This window comes from Ochotona princeps, chromosome 28 (assembly GCF_030435755.1).
Source record: "Ochotona princeps isolate mOchPri1 chromosome 28, mOchPri1.hap1, whole genome shotgun sequence".
NCBI lineage: Eukaryota > Metazoa > Chordata > Mammalia > Lagomorpha > Ochotonidae > Ochotona > Ochotona princeps.
Genome location: NC_080859.1, coordinates 10,947,780 through 10,964,841, shown reverse-complemented (window position 1 = coordinate 10,964,841; position 17,062 = coordinate 10,947,780). Strand labels below are relative to the sequence as shown.

General features: G+C 39.4%; 1 protein-coding gene across 12 annotated transcripts in view; it reads left to right on the top strand.

Moving 5' to 3' along the window:
• Positions 1-17,062, top strand: part of MCTP1 (multiple C2 and transmembrane domain containing 1) — a 425,601-nt gene that overhangs the window by 120,440 nt on the left and 288,099 nt on the right. The window contains exon 1 of one of the 12 annotated variants that reach the window (XM_058656262.1): positions 7,089-7,300. The exons of the other annotated variants lie outside the window; for them this stretch is intronic. Coding sequence (XP_058512245.1) covers positions 7,244-7,300 — 57 coding nt within the window. The 5' untranslated portion in view covers positions 7,089-7,243. Of the gene's footprint in view, positions 1-7,088; positions 7,301-17,062 lie in introns of those variants that run through there. 12 annotated transcript variants of the gene reach the window in all.

Sequence of the window (17,062 nt, the reverse complement as noted above, 5' to 3'; positions counted from 1 at the left end):
CTCCCTCTGCAAACACCAGGATTCTGTATAAGCACAGATTTGTGTTCCATCTGCTGCAGTTTCTATCCAGCTCCCTGCTTGTAGCCTGGAAAAGCAGTAGAGGATGGGTCAAAGTTAGGGACCTTGCACCCACGTGAAGACCCAGAAAAAGCTCCTGGCTTCGGGTCAGCTCAGCTCGAGCCATTGCAGCCATTTGGGGAGTGAACTAGCAGATGAAAGATTGTTCTTTTTGTCTCTCCTTCTCTCTGTAAATCTGCCTTTCCATTGAATTAAATATTAAAAAAAGAGGGGGTTGTGGAGAGAACTTGCCACCAGCCTATGCAATATTTGGACAACACCTGGCCATGCTTGTTTCTTAATTTTTTTCTTAACTTATTTCCTGGTCTACGCTCTGTTTTACCTGCTTGACATATTGTGCCTTTAGGTAGAACCAATATGTTTAATCAGATCATTGCTGTACCTAAAGTTCCAAGATTGATTAGCCATGAGTTTCAGAGCTGTGCAGAGCTAATATTTGAAAGTCAGCAGCAGGAGCAGTCAACATGTTGCAGTGGGTTAAGCCATCGCTTGCGTCTCCATGTCCCATATCAGAATACTTGTTCAAGTCCCTGCTCCTCCACTTCTGATTCAGCATTTTACTGTTGCTTCCTTTGAGGCAACAGAATATGACTTGAGTGCCTGAGACCTTGCCACCCACGTGGGAGAGCCAGATGGAACTTCAGTCAGGCCCACCCCGCACTGATTGGGGCATTTGGGGAGTAAATCAAAGACATTCATCTTCATTCTCTTTGCCTCTCTTTTCCTCTCTCTGTATGTACACATCATTATCTGCCCACATCTTTTTTTTTTTCTGCTTTCAGTTAAGGGACAATAAACATTTTGTTTAAAACTGGGAATATTCACATTACATTCCAGATTTATAGATTTTATTGAAAAATCCAGAGCTTTCCAAGTGGTTGGAGGCTGAATAGAGACTCCTACTTAGAAAAGGCTGGAGCCCTGCCCTTCCTTCAGCACCTGTGACTCCCCACATGGGTCTGCAGTACTGGCTGGCAATGTCCCTGCCCTGAGGCATTTGAATTTGCACCATTCTGACAGCTGAAGTTGCCTTCATTTCTCTGCTCCGACCAGCTGTGTTTCTAATGCAAATTTAAGTCTCACATGGTATTATCATTTTCTCATCTTCAGACTTGCTTCACTGTCCCTCCCAAGCAGGAAAATACATTTTCCTTTGTAAGACCTAGGGGCTGACAGAAATAGAAAGGTTCAAGTGGAAAAACCCTGCGGTTTCAAGAAGGTGGATCACCCTTCATGCTTCCCCAGGAAATACGGGCTGCTTACGGCCATCCTTCTGTTTGCAGCTCCAGAGCCTTGGCTTCCTCCTGGGGGATGAACACTTAGCAGTCTCCAGTGCTGTTCTCTGTACAGGTTGCAGCTCTGGCCTCCACGGAGAGATCAATACCAACATTTGTGTTTATGGGAGAGGTGCATTCCCATGCATTGTTTAGAAACACAAGTATCATGGGATTTCCTTAAGGAGCAAGAGCTTATTTTTATTTTCAGTGTTTGTTATCAATTTTTAATCATCAGTTACAATGAGCTGTGGGCACTGTTATGATTCTCTTAAGAATGAGAAGCGTTTTGACTAATGTGTGTCTAATGAATGGAGTAAATGCCAGGGGCTAGGATAGCTAATTGTAAAAATGAATTTGTCTCCTAGGTAACATTTCTTTTCTGTGCATGAATAATCTGCTTCCCTCCTCTCTCACGTTGATTTTTATTAATCTTCTAAATAAATTAGGATTAATTTCAGAGTGATTTGTTTGGGAAACAGATTTATTTCAGAAAAAATATAAACGTTAGCTCATGGTTTTATTTTACTGTATCTCACAGGTTTGTAATAGTTAGAATAAGAGTGGGAGTGAGTAAGTGTGTGTGTGTGTGTGTATGTGTGAATAGAGGGAAAGAGAGAGAGAGGTGTTTCATGTACTGGTTTAATCTCCAGAGGTCTGCAATGTCTAGCACTAGACCAGAGGAAGGCTATGAAACTGAAGCTCCATCCTGTTCTTCCTCTTGGGTAGCAGAGGCCCAAGCACTTGAGTCATCTTCTGCCTTTCCAGGCACATTAGCAGGAAGCTGGATCAGAAGTGGAGCAGCCAGGGATTGAGCCAACCCTCCTCTAAGATGTTGGCATCACAGGTGGTGTTTTAATCCCCTGCTCTGAAACACTAGACCCTTTGAACACTTTATCTTAAAGATCTTTGGAATAAAATGTTATATCATACTATCTTCCACCTGTGCCCAGAATATCTTGTATATTTCTCACAGTAATATTTACTGTCTTAACTGTTGTTAAGTTAAAGAATCCACTAGCACAATATCTAACACATGATTACTTCTCTGTTATTTTATCATCCTGCCTACAGACCTAAAATTGCTTGATTGTGTGATCTGTTTGTGTTTATGCACATTAACACAATGTGAGGCACACAGTAGGTACTCATTAATGGTGAGCTGACCTGCTCAGAAGCCAGAGAAATCCATCTCTTCCCCTTCAGATACAACCGGCCCTGTTGATTCTGCTTCAGGAAAGGTGGTTGCTACCTTTCATAATCTGCATTAGTAAGAAGCTAGAGGCAGGAGCCCGACCTAGGAATTAAATCCAGGTACTCCAATGTGGGAGGCAGGCACCTTAATTACTGGAGTGAAATGTATCCCCTAATTTTCATACATTTGACTCAAGAAATACAGCTAAATGATGAATAAGTGTTTCAAAATATGCCACATATTTTATAATAAAAAGCATTAAAGACTGTTGTAAATAACGGTTATACAAACAGCCCTAAGGGTGTTATTTGTAATTCACACAACTGACTAAATAGAACTATTATATAAAGACCTCCAAAAAGCAAGCAAGGGTAAAAGCAAATAACCCAATATGAGAAATGCCAATAATCATGAGACAAAAATGTCTTAACTTCAGTTTTAGCTATACAAATGCAAATTGAAACATTGACATTCAGTACCAATCACAAAGAACAAAATGTTGAATCTGAAGTATCAGTACCCTTAATAGTTCAGCATCTGGAATAACAGTAAAAATAGTGTTTGAAAGAGTGTGGGGTGCCCACAACCCTCCCGCTTCTGGCTGAATTGTCAACTAGGCAGGCTGTGTGGAAGGCACCCTGGCAATTCCTAGTCAAAGGGAAGCTGTGCGCTTCCTGCGATTCATCCATGAACTTGTCATTAAACATGTCCAAGGAGCTGACAGTAACAGGTTAGAAATACCCTAAGTGTTCACCAGTAATAGAATGAATACATTCTTGGGAATTCTGTTGACCAGCTAAAGTGAGTGAACTGTGTAGAACTCAAGATAAATCTCAAGAAGATAAGATTCAGGAAAGGACAAAGGGATTCAGTATATCGTATACCACAAAACCATTCTGTTTTTCTCAAAAGTTTTTTCAGTTTATATTTGAAAGAGAGAGGGAGAGAGAGCGAGCTTGTTTTCAGTGATTTCACACCCAGATTGCCACAGCAGCCTGGGGTGGGCTAAGTAGAAATCAAGTGTTTCATCCAAGTATCCAATGTGGATGTAGGGACCCCAATACTTGGGCCGCCTTCTGCTGCTTCCACACATTCGTTAGCAGGGAGCTGGATTGGAAATGGAGCCACTGGGACACACACTGCAGCCCATTTGAGATGCAGGTGGCATAGGTGGTGACTTAACTCTCTGCACCAGATCATTCTTCATAAAACTTCAAACATGCAAATCCATGTCTTACTTATTGGTGTGCACACATCTAAATAAGGAATAAAATGTCTACATAGAAATAAGAGAAGTTAACCCAGGATTCACTTTTGGAGATTTTTCCTCTTTGGGGAAAGAGAAAAAATAAAGTGGATGAGGCTTCACTTGTATCTAATGTATCCCTTCTTCCAGAAAATCTGAAGGAAGTTTGGTATGATGTTCAGATTGTAAGTGGAAGCAACAGACTATACAGGAAGCTTAAGTGAGGAGAATAAATGGGCTTTGGGGTAAAAACAGAGAAGCATTTGGATCAATTTGTCAGACCTGTGTAAATTCCAGTCCTTAACCATGTCAAGTGCGCCCCAGCGGCTGCCTCAAACACTCAGCATCATTAGTTGCATAATTTTTACACTGGGAATACTGTGAAATCTAAGGAAATATGGAATTTGGAGATGGGATTAACATACCTGAGATAATGTGAAGATTCCCAAGGACTAGAGCAAGCCAGAAAAGCAACAAAAGATTTAAAGTTTGAGACAATTAAGAAGTCAATTTTTTTGACCAATTCAGAAGCTAGAAATTTTTCTGTGAGCTCTTCATGAGCAAGCTTGTTTATTCTGATCCAAGCCTAGCTGAATTAATATAAGTCGTGTTGATATAAACAATGGATTGTTGATGTTTACAAATGAATAAATTCAAGCTGTAATTTATGAAGCCAATAAAAGAGCTTGCAGGAAGCCAAGACAAAAGAAAAATTTAAAACCATAGTCGATGTTAGAAGGTCCATTGGAGATTCTAATGTAGCTTAGTATCTGTTTCTATTTCTTGTTCTCTGTCCTCTTTGTTTCTGTCATCTTTTTGACATATCCTTTCACCAGACTGAAAAATCATAGAACACCGGTTGAGCCTGGTAAACAGTAGAGAGTGAGGCACAAAAGAATGCTATCAACTGTTTCATTGTTTGAAGAAAACAGTCTAAGAGAATCCAGCTACAGTGTGAATAATGTAGCAAGGCATGCAGATACGAGTTGCTGTATGATTGTTTTGAGTAAGAACATTCTGTTCAAATGTCTAAGGTCATGTGTCTACTCGTCTTTGTAGGATTTATGCATTGAGTGCTAGACTGAGTGCAAGGATTGATGTGTTGGTCCTGCATCATTCCCTTCCTTTACCTTCCTTTCTAAGACATAACCACCTGTCCGCAGGTGGAACAATGTCATCATGGCCTCGTTATGTGACTTTGCATGTAAGAATTCATTTACTACCAGGATAATGCACTTTTTCTGCATCACATTGAATTTCATTTTGGGGGAAGCTCATCTGGGTAATCAGTTACAAAATCGCTCACAGTATCCTTACCTTTTTATTATCAAAGGAGTTCTGTAGTGAGCATTGTAGTACATCCCTCATTGCAGCGGGACAGATGTGGCTTAATATTGCCAACATCCCCAAATTACAAAATTATTGTCAGGAATCTGCCAGCGTGTCTTTGACTTTCTTTTTGATTTACCTCATTTTCAGACAGCCTCACATGATGTGGTGGCAAATATGACAGCTAGCAGCTCTCACCTCATGTACTATAACTTGATCTCCTTCCTCATTTCAGTGAAAGGGAAGATACTGGTTCCAGTTGGGTCATCCTTGACCCTGGTATTGTAGCTCTGTGAAATAGTGTTAGTGGCTTTATGGGGCCTTGCTTTTGTTTCTTTTGTTTTTGTTGAAGAGGAGAAAAATAGACATTCTAAGAGTACTGATATTTGTGTCCTAAGTGCCAAGGCATCCTAAGTATCTTCACTGTTTTCCTAAACTCATCAAATAAGTATGTTGTTTGATCGTAACATTCTATATGGGGTAAACCGTATGAGAGATGGGGATTATTAATGGATAGTTCTTCAATTCAGAAAACTGCCATCAAATATATTTGCTAAAATTTCCTTGCTGTGACAAGTACGTATTTCACAATACAGATTTAGGAGCATAGTGCTACCTCCCATTCGACCCTCCCTTCTGCCTGCATTCTGCACTCACCCCCCTCTTGGTTCCACACCCCCCTAGTTTTTACAATGGTATGTTTTCAAATCACTTTGAGTGTCAAGCTTGTGATTACAAACAGAGACAAAGGGTACAAACAATGATCTAATCCCAGGATATCAGTCTCACTCACACTGATTACATTTCTTTGTACTCTGTATTAATTACCACAAGTCAGGGAAACATGATATTTGCCATTGTGGGACTTACTTATTTCATTAACCGTAATGGCTTTCAGTTGGGTTCATTTAATTGCAAAAGATAGATTTCTTTTCTTTTTTATGACTTAATAGTATTCCATAGTGATATACCACATTGTCTGAAAATTTTCAAACATGACTCCTAACCTGTTTAGCATAACATAGGTTCATCGTTTTCTTTCCATTTGATAACTCTCCTATAGGTTGTTTCAGTCTGCTGTTATTCACATGCATATTTTAATGTTTTTTCCCTCTTCATGATAGTGATGGCAATTGAAATTAATGTGGTAGATTTTTCACCAAGGATCTAAGACTGTAATAGATGTGGACTGAAATTTATGTAGCTTTTCTCTGAGCAGCTAAGTCTATAACTTGTACTGACTGAGATGTTCAAATGTAACAAATCAGTGTGTGATCAAATGTAACAGCTCAGACTTCAGGAATAGTGACTGGTAGAGAAAGCACAGAAAATTGTGACATTGACAAGAGGAGTCATGACATTAGTCACATTCCTTGAGAAATGTTCATGGAACAGGTCACGGAAGTTGCTGAACATGAGAGGTGGGCAGAGCTAGCGACACAAGTTAAAGGCAGCAGAGCAGCAGGATTTCTGCAGGAAACAACAGCAGAGCCTCGACATTCCTACTCTCTACTTCGTGCAGAACATTCTGTTGTTTTCCATGAGTCGTTCCTGCTTATATATTAAGATGGAGTTTTTATTCTGCACATTATTCTGATGCATGTTCTGCTTTTGATACATCTGTCAGGGTGTTGGCCAAATTCACACACTTTCAATAACATTAACTGCAGAGAGCAAGCAGAAATTCTTTAGATGCAGTGTTATTTTCCTTTGTTTCGGTGGCTTTTCTCATGAGAAAAAAGGTTGACTGCTAAGAAAAATGCATGTTGGATGTAGCAGGCGCAAGGTTAAATATTAGTCTGTAAGCATCTGAGGACCCCAAATGTAATGTTTGTTATGCAACCTGCACTAACAGTTTCACGAAGGGGAACTCTTCCCCTACTGGTGTGAGAGTTGAGTCATATCCTGTGCTTCTGAAGCAAGGGTATTTAACCATCACGGGTTCTCTTCCTCTCATTCCAACTCACTGCAGTTCGGAGCAGCAAGTGCTCTGTGCAAGAGGTTGTTGCTCTCACTTGGAGGTGAACAGCTTCGCTTGCTGACGTGCAGTGAAGGCAGCCAAGTCTGGAGATGCAGTTCTCTCCCTGGAGTGAAAGATGTTTGGTTCGTTTTTAACCAACTATGCTGGATAGCTGTAAGCTGAAAAGTGCTTGCAATTTGCCGTTGATTTGTCATAGGGTAAGTAGCATATTTTTGGTTTACTCATGGGTCTGTGGCAGCCTTGAGTGAATGTAACAGTATTAGTCTGTCATGATGCCTTAGAAAATGTCTTCTCACAGGGACCACATGATAGCATTTGAGATTCCAATACAAGTAATTTTGAACTTACAGTACGATGTATTTGTGAGATTCCGAGCTTAAAGATCATACTCCTTTTATAGTAGGTGATAATGAAAAATGATAGTGCCTAAGAAAGGAAAACATTCTAGAAGCTTTGAATTGACTTAATGAGTTATTTTTTAAAGAGTTAAATAACTCCCCAGGCTCTAAATTGTTTCCCTTTTTGTTACTCTGTGATCTTGGTTAAAAATGAAATACATGTAAGATTTACGTGATTTTGTTTGAGTTGTATTGTGAATAACTCTAGCTGAATAGCTCTATTCCTCCACTGAAATAATAAGTAGTCTTGGTATTATTACAGAGTTTAAAGAGGAAAACTAGTGCAGATCTTATCCTTTATATTTGGCTTTCCGTTTAAACAAACGGCTCCCGAATTTATAAACTTCTGAGTGATGTGCTTGCTTTGAAATGTTCATGAGTTGATCACAACCTACCTGCTTTGTTGCTGCTGGAGACACTCCTGTATGAGTTCTGGGAATAGAAACAAATCTGTGAGTAGAGAGTAAATGAGAGGCTTATTGTTGAATTTATTTTAAGGATCACAACTGACCTTTAGCTAGGAGTTTCAAGTGCCTCTTTTTGAAAATGTAGTGAAAAGCTAAAAGAATGAGCTCACCAAGCGAGGACCTCAGAGCACGTCTCACGTCTGTCGGAAGCATTTAAAGGGAATAAGTGACAGTGAAAGTCGGGTTGGGAGCACCTGCTGCTGTCACTGCACACGCGGCGGGGGTTGTTGACGTTCTGTATGTCGAATGCTGTCATTTGTGGACAGAACCACAGGCTGTGCACACTGACAGCTGACTGTCTTGTTTTCTTCTTGCTTTCACCCCCCACAAATTTATCTGCTGTCTCATCTTGGCTTATAAGCAAAACCTGGAAAACCTGGAAAAACAAATGTTTGATGACATATTTAGCAATAATGTAGGAAATACCATATTCATTCTGATCAAAGAGTGAATTTTGTGCAGTTTATTTCAGTCTAATTGAAATGTGAGTTTGCGGGAGAACAATCTTTAAGCTTGCCACCATGAAATTAGAATGAAAGACAGGAATGTTGTCTTTGTTTTCATCTATTAAAGGAACAATACTAATTAAATCAGAAGTTAAAGTGTTGTCTAGAGTCACATAAGGTAAGATACTTATATTTTAGGCCTTTCACTCCTTTGACGTAGAAAAGGCTAATTTGAGAGCCATAGCAATGGATTTTTAAGATACTAATGAATTAAGGCTTTAAAAATGTCTAATAACTGGTGGCATTATGCATACTTTGACTTTTCTTAATTGGTTCAATGTTATGCGTAGGAGTTGTTTCATTTGTGTTCAATATTATGCCCATTACAAAATTGCAAGTTTCTAACAAAGACATAGAAATTAGTTTTCATTAGATATAGATCCAATCATTCATTTTTTTTTGTCAAAGCCAAAATGTTAATAAGCTGATGGAGGAAAAGTAGCTTCTGTCTTCTTTGGAAGGGAAATCATTTCAACTTGCGAACATGTTGGAGGGTGGTATCTCAAATTAGAAAAGGGAAACTTTGAAGAAAATGACTTTGCCCTAGTAAAGTCTTGGGGACCCTGCACAGTGAAAATGCACCTGCCCTTAAAGGATTATGACATGAGATGGATCATTAGGACTCAGTGCTCGAGGATGCAGCACACGGTGCTTTATATCCTCGATAGGAAGGAGCTATTCGGGTTAGTCGGATACCCTGTTTCAGAGCCTTTCCTTATGCTGTACTTCAGTGATCAAATTCCCATACAATGAAGAGAGACAAATACATCTGCTTCAAGCCAGTGCCTGATTATTGCCCCTGCATTGTTCCAGAGTCTGTCTTGTGGTTACTAGTGGCCACACATATTGTCCTCTCTGTTACTCTATCCTTTGGTTGTTTTCCTGGGTCAGTACAAGTGGTATTGGCAAGAAGAGCAGAGCGGGAGAGCAAGACATCTGTCTGTTTTTCCTTCTCATAATGGTTCTGGTGAAAGAGGCTCACCTTGTTAGCTAACATGGGTCTTAGAAGCAAATTATAGATTTCAGTTAGTAGGAGATTCTTAAGTTCTGAGATGAGCAATAGTGGGGAACTTGAGACAGGTTTTTCTGATCTTAAATGCCTGATTGGATTGTTGCAAAAATGAAACAAAATCACATCTTTTGCTGTATTGTAGTAAGAGTAAATTTTTTACCTATTTTTAAATACTGGCTTTGTATCTTCCTGAAGCGAAAGGGTTAAAGATGTCAGAAATACCCAGGAATTTTTAGGAGCATGTCTAATTTTTCTTCTCTATGAACTATTGCTATTAAATTCCATTTTACATAAAAATTTGTTTTGCAAAGATAGACTCTGAATATAAAAACCAAAATTTTATTGAAGTTCCCGGGCTCTTTTAAATTTCTTTTTTTGAAATTTTATTTATTTTTAGTGGAAAGGAAGAGAGACAGAGAGGAAGAGAGACAGAGAGGAAGAGAGACAGAGAGGAAGAACTTCCATCTGATAATTCACTTCCCAAGCAGCTGCAATGGCTGGAGCTGAGCCAATCTGAAGCCAGGAGCCAGGAGCTTCTTTCTGGTCTCCCATGCAGGTGCAGGGTCCCAAAGCTTTGGGCTATCCTCAGCTGCTTTCCCAGGTCACAAGCAGGGAGGTAGATGGGAAGTGGGGCCTCCGGGATTAGAACCGGTGCCCATATGGGATCCCAGCTTGTTCAAGGCAAGGACTTCAGCTGCTAGACTATCACATCAGGCTTCTCTTAAAATTCAAACAGGCATAACTTGAGGGAACACCATCTCACTCAAAAGTTGTTCACTGAGTGACCATCCCATGCTGTTTTGAAGCGAAGGTTAACCTGTGATGCTGCTATTGTGTTCTGCATCATTGGAGGCACATAGTAGGATATTTCTTCATTAATCTGTTTTTAGTAAGGCTCTGAGGCGATGGTGATGTGGAACTAAAGCATAGAAGGCAATTCTGTAGGAAGAGCACATCCTGATCTCCAAAAACGTCCCTGTATGCTGCTTGAGTTGCTGCTGTGTTGGAGGAAGCCTGCTGGTTTACCAACAGTGAGGAAATGAGACGTATGACTGCCCTCCTCTAACTGCTAGCATTGGTTCTCAAGATCCAATGACACCTTTGACAAGAGGGTGCTTTGCTTGCACCATAGAAGTCTCAACTGATTACGCCACAATAAGACATATGCAACTCGGAGCTTGATTTATTCACCATCTCAAATTACTCCACAAAGGCCTTGAAGTGAAGAAGGGTTAAGAAAGGCACCTTGTTTTGCACAGCAAATATCTGTGTAAAGACCTAAATCTTGATCAGAAAACTCATTTCTTGTGTGTATGTACCATCAAACTGTTTCTTCCAGTAACAACTGATAATTTCTGATGGAATCCTTCTAGGAAGTTCTTTTCCTTGTAAATGTTCTGCAGAGCCGCCTCTGCAGGCTCTGTGGGCTAAAGGAGTTTCTGTTAGGTCTCATTTGATAGAGCATTGATTTCTTCAATTATTATCGAAATAGAACACCTGGCTTTTGTTACTGCCATAGTTGTGTGTCCAAGTCCTTACTCTGGGCAAATGAGCCATAATGTAAAAATGCCTAATGGATTGGGGTGGGATTTTATAGCTCTTAAAATTGCAAATGTTTGGGCTGGTGTAGTACCATAATTGGCTAGATTTCACATGGGGACTGCTTCGTGTTCCAACTGCTCTACTTCTGATCCAGCTCCCTGCTTATGGCCTGGGGCTCAGCTCTAGCCTTTGTGGCCATTTGAGAGTAAGCCAGGAAATGGAAGATCAATCTTTCTAGCGTGTGTGTGTGTGTGTGTGTGTGTCTGTGTCTGTGTCTTTCTCTCTTTATAACTCTTCCTTTCAAATAAAAATAATGGCACTTGAATATACTTATTGAAAGTATTTAGCAGAGACAAAGAAAGAGTTCCTGAAAGATTATAGAAAGAGATAAAGAAAATTTGAGCAATCGATGAATTTACAGCTACTTGTTAGAATTGGTCTATATTAATAGAACGCTACAGTGAGGATAATGAAGAAAGGCAAAGGTAACTTTTCACAATTATAGAAATAAATGAAGTATGTTCTACTCTACTAATGAACACAGGAGATTAAGGGAAAATTCTGCAAAATCTCTTACCGTTGACATTAGAAGACAGATTCATTAAGTTTCCTTCTATTGATGGTATTAATAAATGTTATTCCTTAGTCATAAGAATTCAAAACATCTATTTTATTTTTATTGGAAAGTTAGATATACAGAGAGGAGGAAAGACAGAAAGGAAGATCTTCCGTCTGCTGATTTACTCTCCAAATGGCCACACTGACCAGAGCTGGGCTGATCTGAAGCCAGGAGCTTCCCCCGAGCCTCCCATGCAAGTGCAGGGTCCCAAGGCTTTGGGTCATCCTCAGCTGCTTTCCCAAGCCACAGGCAGGGATCTGGATGGGAAGCAGGGACGCTGGGATTAGAACTGGCGCCCACATGGGATCCCAATGCATGCAAAGTGAGGACTTAAGCTACTAGGCTATGGCACCAGGCCCAACTATTTCTTTTAATAAAGCATACTTAAAATGAGAAGTGTATGCTGTCTTCATATTCTGTGCTTCAATTTAGGATTTAAAGAGATAAATGGGATTTATCATCATGTTATCTCATGAGTAAGTCCTAGTTCTGCTTTGTAGCAAAATTCTTGCTTAATTGGATTTTAAGAATTAAATGAATCTGCTATGTAACCACATGGAGATAAAGGAAAACAGGTTAATAAATAGGTATGGATCTTAAAGAAATTGCTAAGGGAACAACCTGTGGTCTAGAAGAAAGAACTCGGAGCTCTGGGAAGTCAGGGGGAGGAATCCATACTTCTTTGTCATGTTGAACCCTCCTCTTGTGTTGGATATAATAATGCAGCTCTTGTCTTCTCTCTAGTTGCTTTTGGTTTACCAGTCCATAAGTTCTTAGGTGCTTTGTAAATGCTAATCGTTAATCCTGACCACATCAGGATTGAGTAAAGAGGCACTCTGAACCCAGTGGAAGAATCCATAGTTGTGCCGTTGCTATAACTTCTGAAGTTTGTCATGAGCTAGTCTGTGAGCCGAGTCCAAGTAAGAAAGCTTTTGAAAAGGTCTGTATGGTTTTAATTATATCTTAATTTAGAAGAAATAATCAAATTAGTCACTTGGTCTTCCTTTGATTGAGTCATTTCAATAGTGGGATGGGATTAGTAACATGGCAATTTATGGCATACTCAGATATTAAAAATAAGCTGCAAATCCCCCACTTTGTATTTCTCTCCAAGATGAAAATTATAATAATGACAAGTGTTTGAATCAGTCTGTGTACTTTCATTCTGAGATAATTTATTTTCCATTACCATTGTAAGAACTGAACACTATTGTTATTGATATTGTACTTTTACAGAAGGAGAAACTGAAGCATAAACATCAAATAATATAGGCCTGATGTCACTCAAATCATCATTGTCGTGGAGTGACCAGAATGAGTAGATTCTCAGGCTTCATGCCAAGATAGCTACCTTTGTTGTCTGCTGCCTCTAGTTAGAATCCCTTGACATTAGTAATATGAAACAATCCTGTAGAGAGCTACGGAAACAATAAGAAATTTATTTAATATTACCACTTTTAATCATTTTGATGACGCCAACGCTCTTGATCTGAATGAAACCCAGGTCTTTCGTAAATCAGAAATTTATTGAAAGAACTATATTGCATCTGTTTAAAATGATTGAACATTTAAATAAAAATCTTTAATGAAAGATATATCAAAATGATTTGTGAACTCGTGTAAGACGGGATGAGTATTAATGCAATATATGTCTAGCATGAAGAAATTAGCAGTTCTGGATGATTTTTTTGGGCAGTGTTTCTTGGGCTTTTTGAGGCAGAGGGTCAGACATAAGCATTTTCACAGTATGTAGCCATCTAATGTAATCTCAAAGAGTGCTGTGGGGAGCTTTGTGGTTTCAGGGAAGATTCACATAGTGTCTGCTTTTCTCTATTCACTCCCTAGAAATCTCCTAATGAAAGTCGTTATTTAGGCCAAGGAGCACATTGAACAATGGCAGAATGGAAAACTTTAAGTCCTTCATGCAACTAGGTTCGTTTTTGTCTACTTTCCCCAGAGATTGCATGAATCACACTTAAAATTCCTTGGTAGTTTTCAAACGTTTGTGTTTTCTTCAGATCTTGTAACAGTAACTTGCTTCACAATGTGAACTCTTAGCTAATACAGTACTAATAATAAGAGACCTTCCTCAATGCTCCTTCTCCAGTTGGCTTAAGATGGATGGATAGATGTGTGGGTGAATGATGGTTGAGATGGATGGTGGGAAGATGGATGGTGGAGGGACAGAAGGATGGAAGGGAAGGAAGGAAGGGTTAATGGCTAGGAAAGCTGGAACTTTCCCAGATATACTCTGACTCATGACTTTTGTACCTGACACTGGGTTGAAAACACACAGCCTTGAGCTTGTGGACTGAGAGGAATGATGTGAAATGTCAGAGTTTTCTTAGTTCATCTCATATTTTATTATCTGATAGCTTTCAATATGGAATGGACATAGCTATGAGTCATTTCTTGTCTAAAGCTTTTCCAACCATTTCTTAGAGTTTTTTTAAATATGCGATAAACCATAATTGTCTCGATTAAATCAGACTAAATTTATGCATGTATATACATATGTATTTTTAAGCATTACATATGCATAGAGTGAGATACAGATAAATAATAAAATTAGGTCAATTTGAACACATAGATTCATGGGAATTGTCAAGACTATTTTATTATCGGGGGCATCAACCAAAATGAAGAAAAACTAAGGCTGAATATTAAAAAAAAAGGTATTTCTTAAATCACGGTTCAGTGCCTATTCACAAAACCCACCATGTTTCTTGCAGTCTTGAAACAAAGGCTCTTCTTTTCCTCCACAAAATTATATCTGAAGTTTAAATTAAATCTGGGAACCAACACTTAGGTAGCATTGTCCATCAGCCATGAGTGTTGGTTTCCAAAAGGAGGATGATGACTAAGGGCTGGGGCTAGGAAATTTTTCAGGTTTTTCAGGGGGTATTAAGATGATTATTGTTCCAGTTTTCCAGGGAAAGCAGGGCACAGAAATTTTTCCTGCAAAAAAATCACTTGATTGAGTATAACAAAGTAGGGCCAAAATATGTCCAAGTGTCAGACAGTGGGAACAACTCTATTGGGAAAATTACATATCTGGCCTTGACTCAAAACAATCATTAAAATCAAAATGAAGAAGGAAGAAAAGACTGCAGTCAGCACAAGACCTTTGGAAGGATTTTCTTGCCCCTAGCCCTCAATAAAGCAGCATGTGGTCACCACTGGTGGATATTCCATTCCTCGGCATACAGGCACCCTAGGTACTGGAAGCATGTCACTGTGGTTCTGTGTTTTTTGGAGGATGAGTTCCTTTCCTTAGACATAGCACCTTCCACGTCAACAGTCCATGGAAAGCATTACCCTGGTCCACAGGAGACATGGTCTTCCTGCTGGTTTGATATCCTACATTGAAAACTTCATCCTCTAGCCTATCTCACATTCAGAATCCATGAATTATTTTAGGTTAAGACTCCTTTTTTTCCCAATTCAGTATTTGCTGTGAGATTTGCAGCCAATTCTGGGGGAAAAAATACCTCAAGGTTTGTTCACTTGAAAACATTTTTACTCAGTCCCTGCCTCAGAATTTAAGACCTGTTCGTATTTAGCATGAATGAATAGATGACTTTTGACAAACCTGTCCTATGAATGTTTAAGTAGAAGGACCATGTAGCCTCATTCATTGTTTCTAGTTATTGATGAATTGCACAGTGTATGGATGCTTGAAGTGTTCAAAAGGTATGTTACAATGCCAGAGGTATTTCATTTACCACAAGGTCACTGGTGCTGACAACAGTTTTAAGTGAGGGAAAGTTGAAAGTTCTTGCTTGAAGTTGTCCAAGGGGAGGAAGCACAGAGAAATATTTCCTGTAAAGGTATTTGGTCAGAAACAATGAAATGAGGTCAAATTACATCTCTTTTGGACAACTGAATCAGGTCTATTAGAAAAATATGCTTCTTCCTGGATGTCACGTGGAAGGTGCTTTGAAAATGGCACAGTCCCTATTTGGGTGTTTTATATATATGTGAAGCATCCATATTTTTTAAAGGAATTATCTGAAAATTGAAAACTGTTTTAAGAGTCACATACTTTTCTCATTAAAGCCTTTGCATCTATTGTTTTTGCAAGTTTATGTGAAAGGTTCTTGCATTTTATTGCTCTAAAGCTTTAAGCAAAATATAGAAGTTAACCAAAAGAGAAACCACAGTTTTATTTAAAAAGATCTGTTCAATAAATCCAAATTATTCAAAGTATTACACCACCTGTTAACTTTCATGCTGTCTCTGTGAATATTGTATAAATCCTATTTCCATATTATGGAACTAAAGTATCTGAGAGATCAACTAGCTCAACTCATGTCATTTTGCAGGTAAAAGAATATTCTGCTGCAGGCAAATTGACTTTTCCAAGGTTATACAAAACCAGCCTCAGGATAGCCCAGCTGGGCCTGGGGTTCCTGACATTTATTTCTATAATCTCTTGACCACATCAGTGGGAGCATCATTTTATTTACATGCACATTGGCACGAAAGATTTTTGCTTCTTGTTAAAATGTTCACCTTAGACAGTGTAAGTTAATTTAAGCTCATTCTAATTTCCTGTTGACCACTAGAATATATATATATATATATATTGGAGAAAGGTGAATTTTCATGCTGAATTCTACTGAGAAACTTTCTCAGGCCTGAAATTTTGTCTTTATTTTATTCAATTGGTACTGCAGGTACACCTTTCATCCCACATTGAGGGCCAGATTTCACTAGTTAAGTACCTCAAGAACCCTCCAGGTTTTCCTGTCCTAAAAATCAGTGCAACCTGAAAATGACAGAGAACTCCATATATGTGAATCATTGTATTCAGCAGGCAGCATGCCCCTATTCAAATTATGCAACCCGAATGTACTTCTGTCCTTAAAGTAATAAAGCACTGAAAGTTGCCACCTGCTGCCTCTCCTAGTGGCTCCTTTGAGAGCTGGCAGCCACGCCCAGGCCAGTGTTTGGAGCTGTGCAGCGCCCTGGCTCTCCAGGAGGTGGCACTCAGGAGCATGACCTTCACCTCATGGGTCTGTGATTCTTTACTACCTGGTACACCAACACATTCAGCAGGGACTCATGTTCAGACCAAGTGTTCTCAGGCCTAGGCTTGGGAAATTCTGATTCATGAGGTCATGGATGTAGCTCAAGAATGGAAATACATCCAGTTCTGGAGAAATCTGAGGAATCAAGGCAGGCACTGATGTAGACTGCAGTGCAGGAAAGCTGCAGGTGACCACGTACACCTGCTCATTCCTCACTCATGCCTTTTCTTGTACAGCTTCATGACCTTTGCTACACGAGGTATATTCCTGTTTCCTAGCACTGTCTTCTTCCATAGCCAAGGAACCCTTCTGAGTATTGAGTAACCATTTGGAAAGACACAGGCAAACAGGGAATCTTTGTAGGTGAACTCACAGAAAGCAT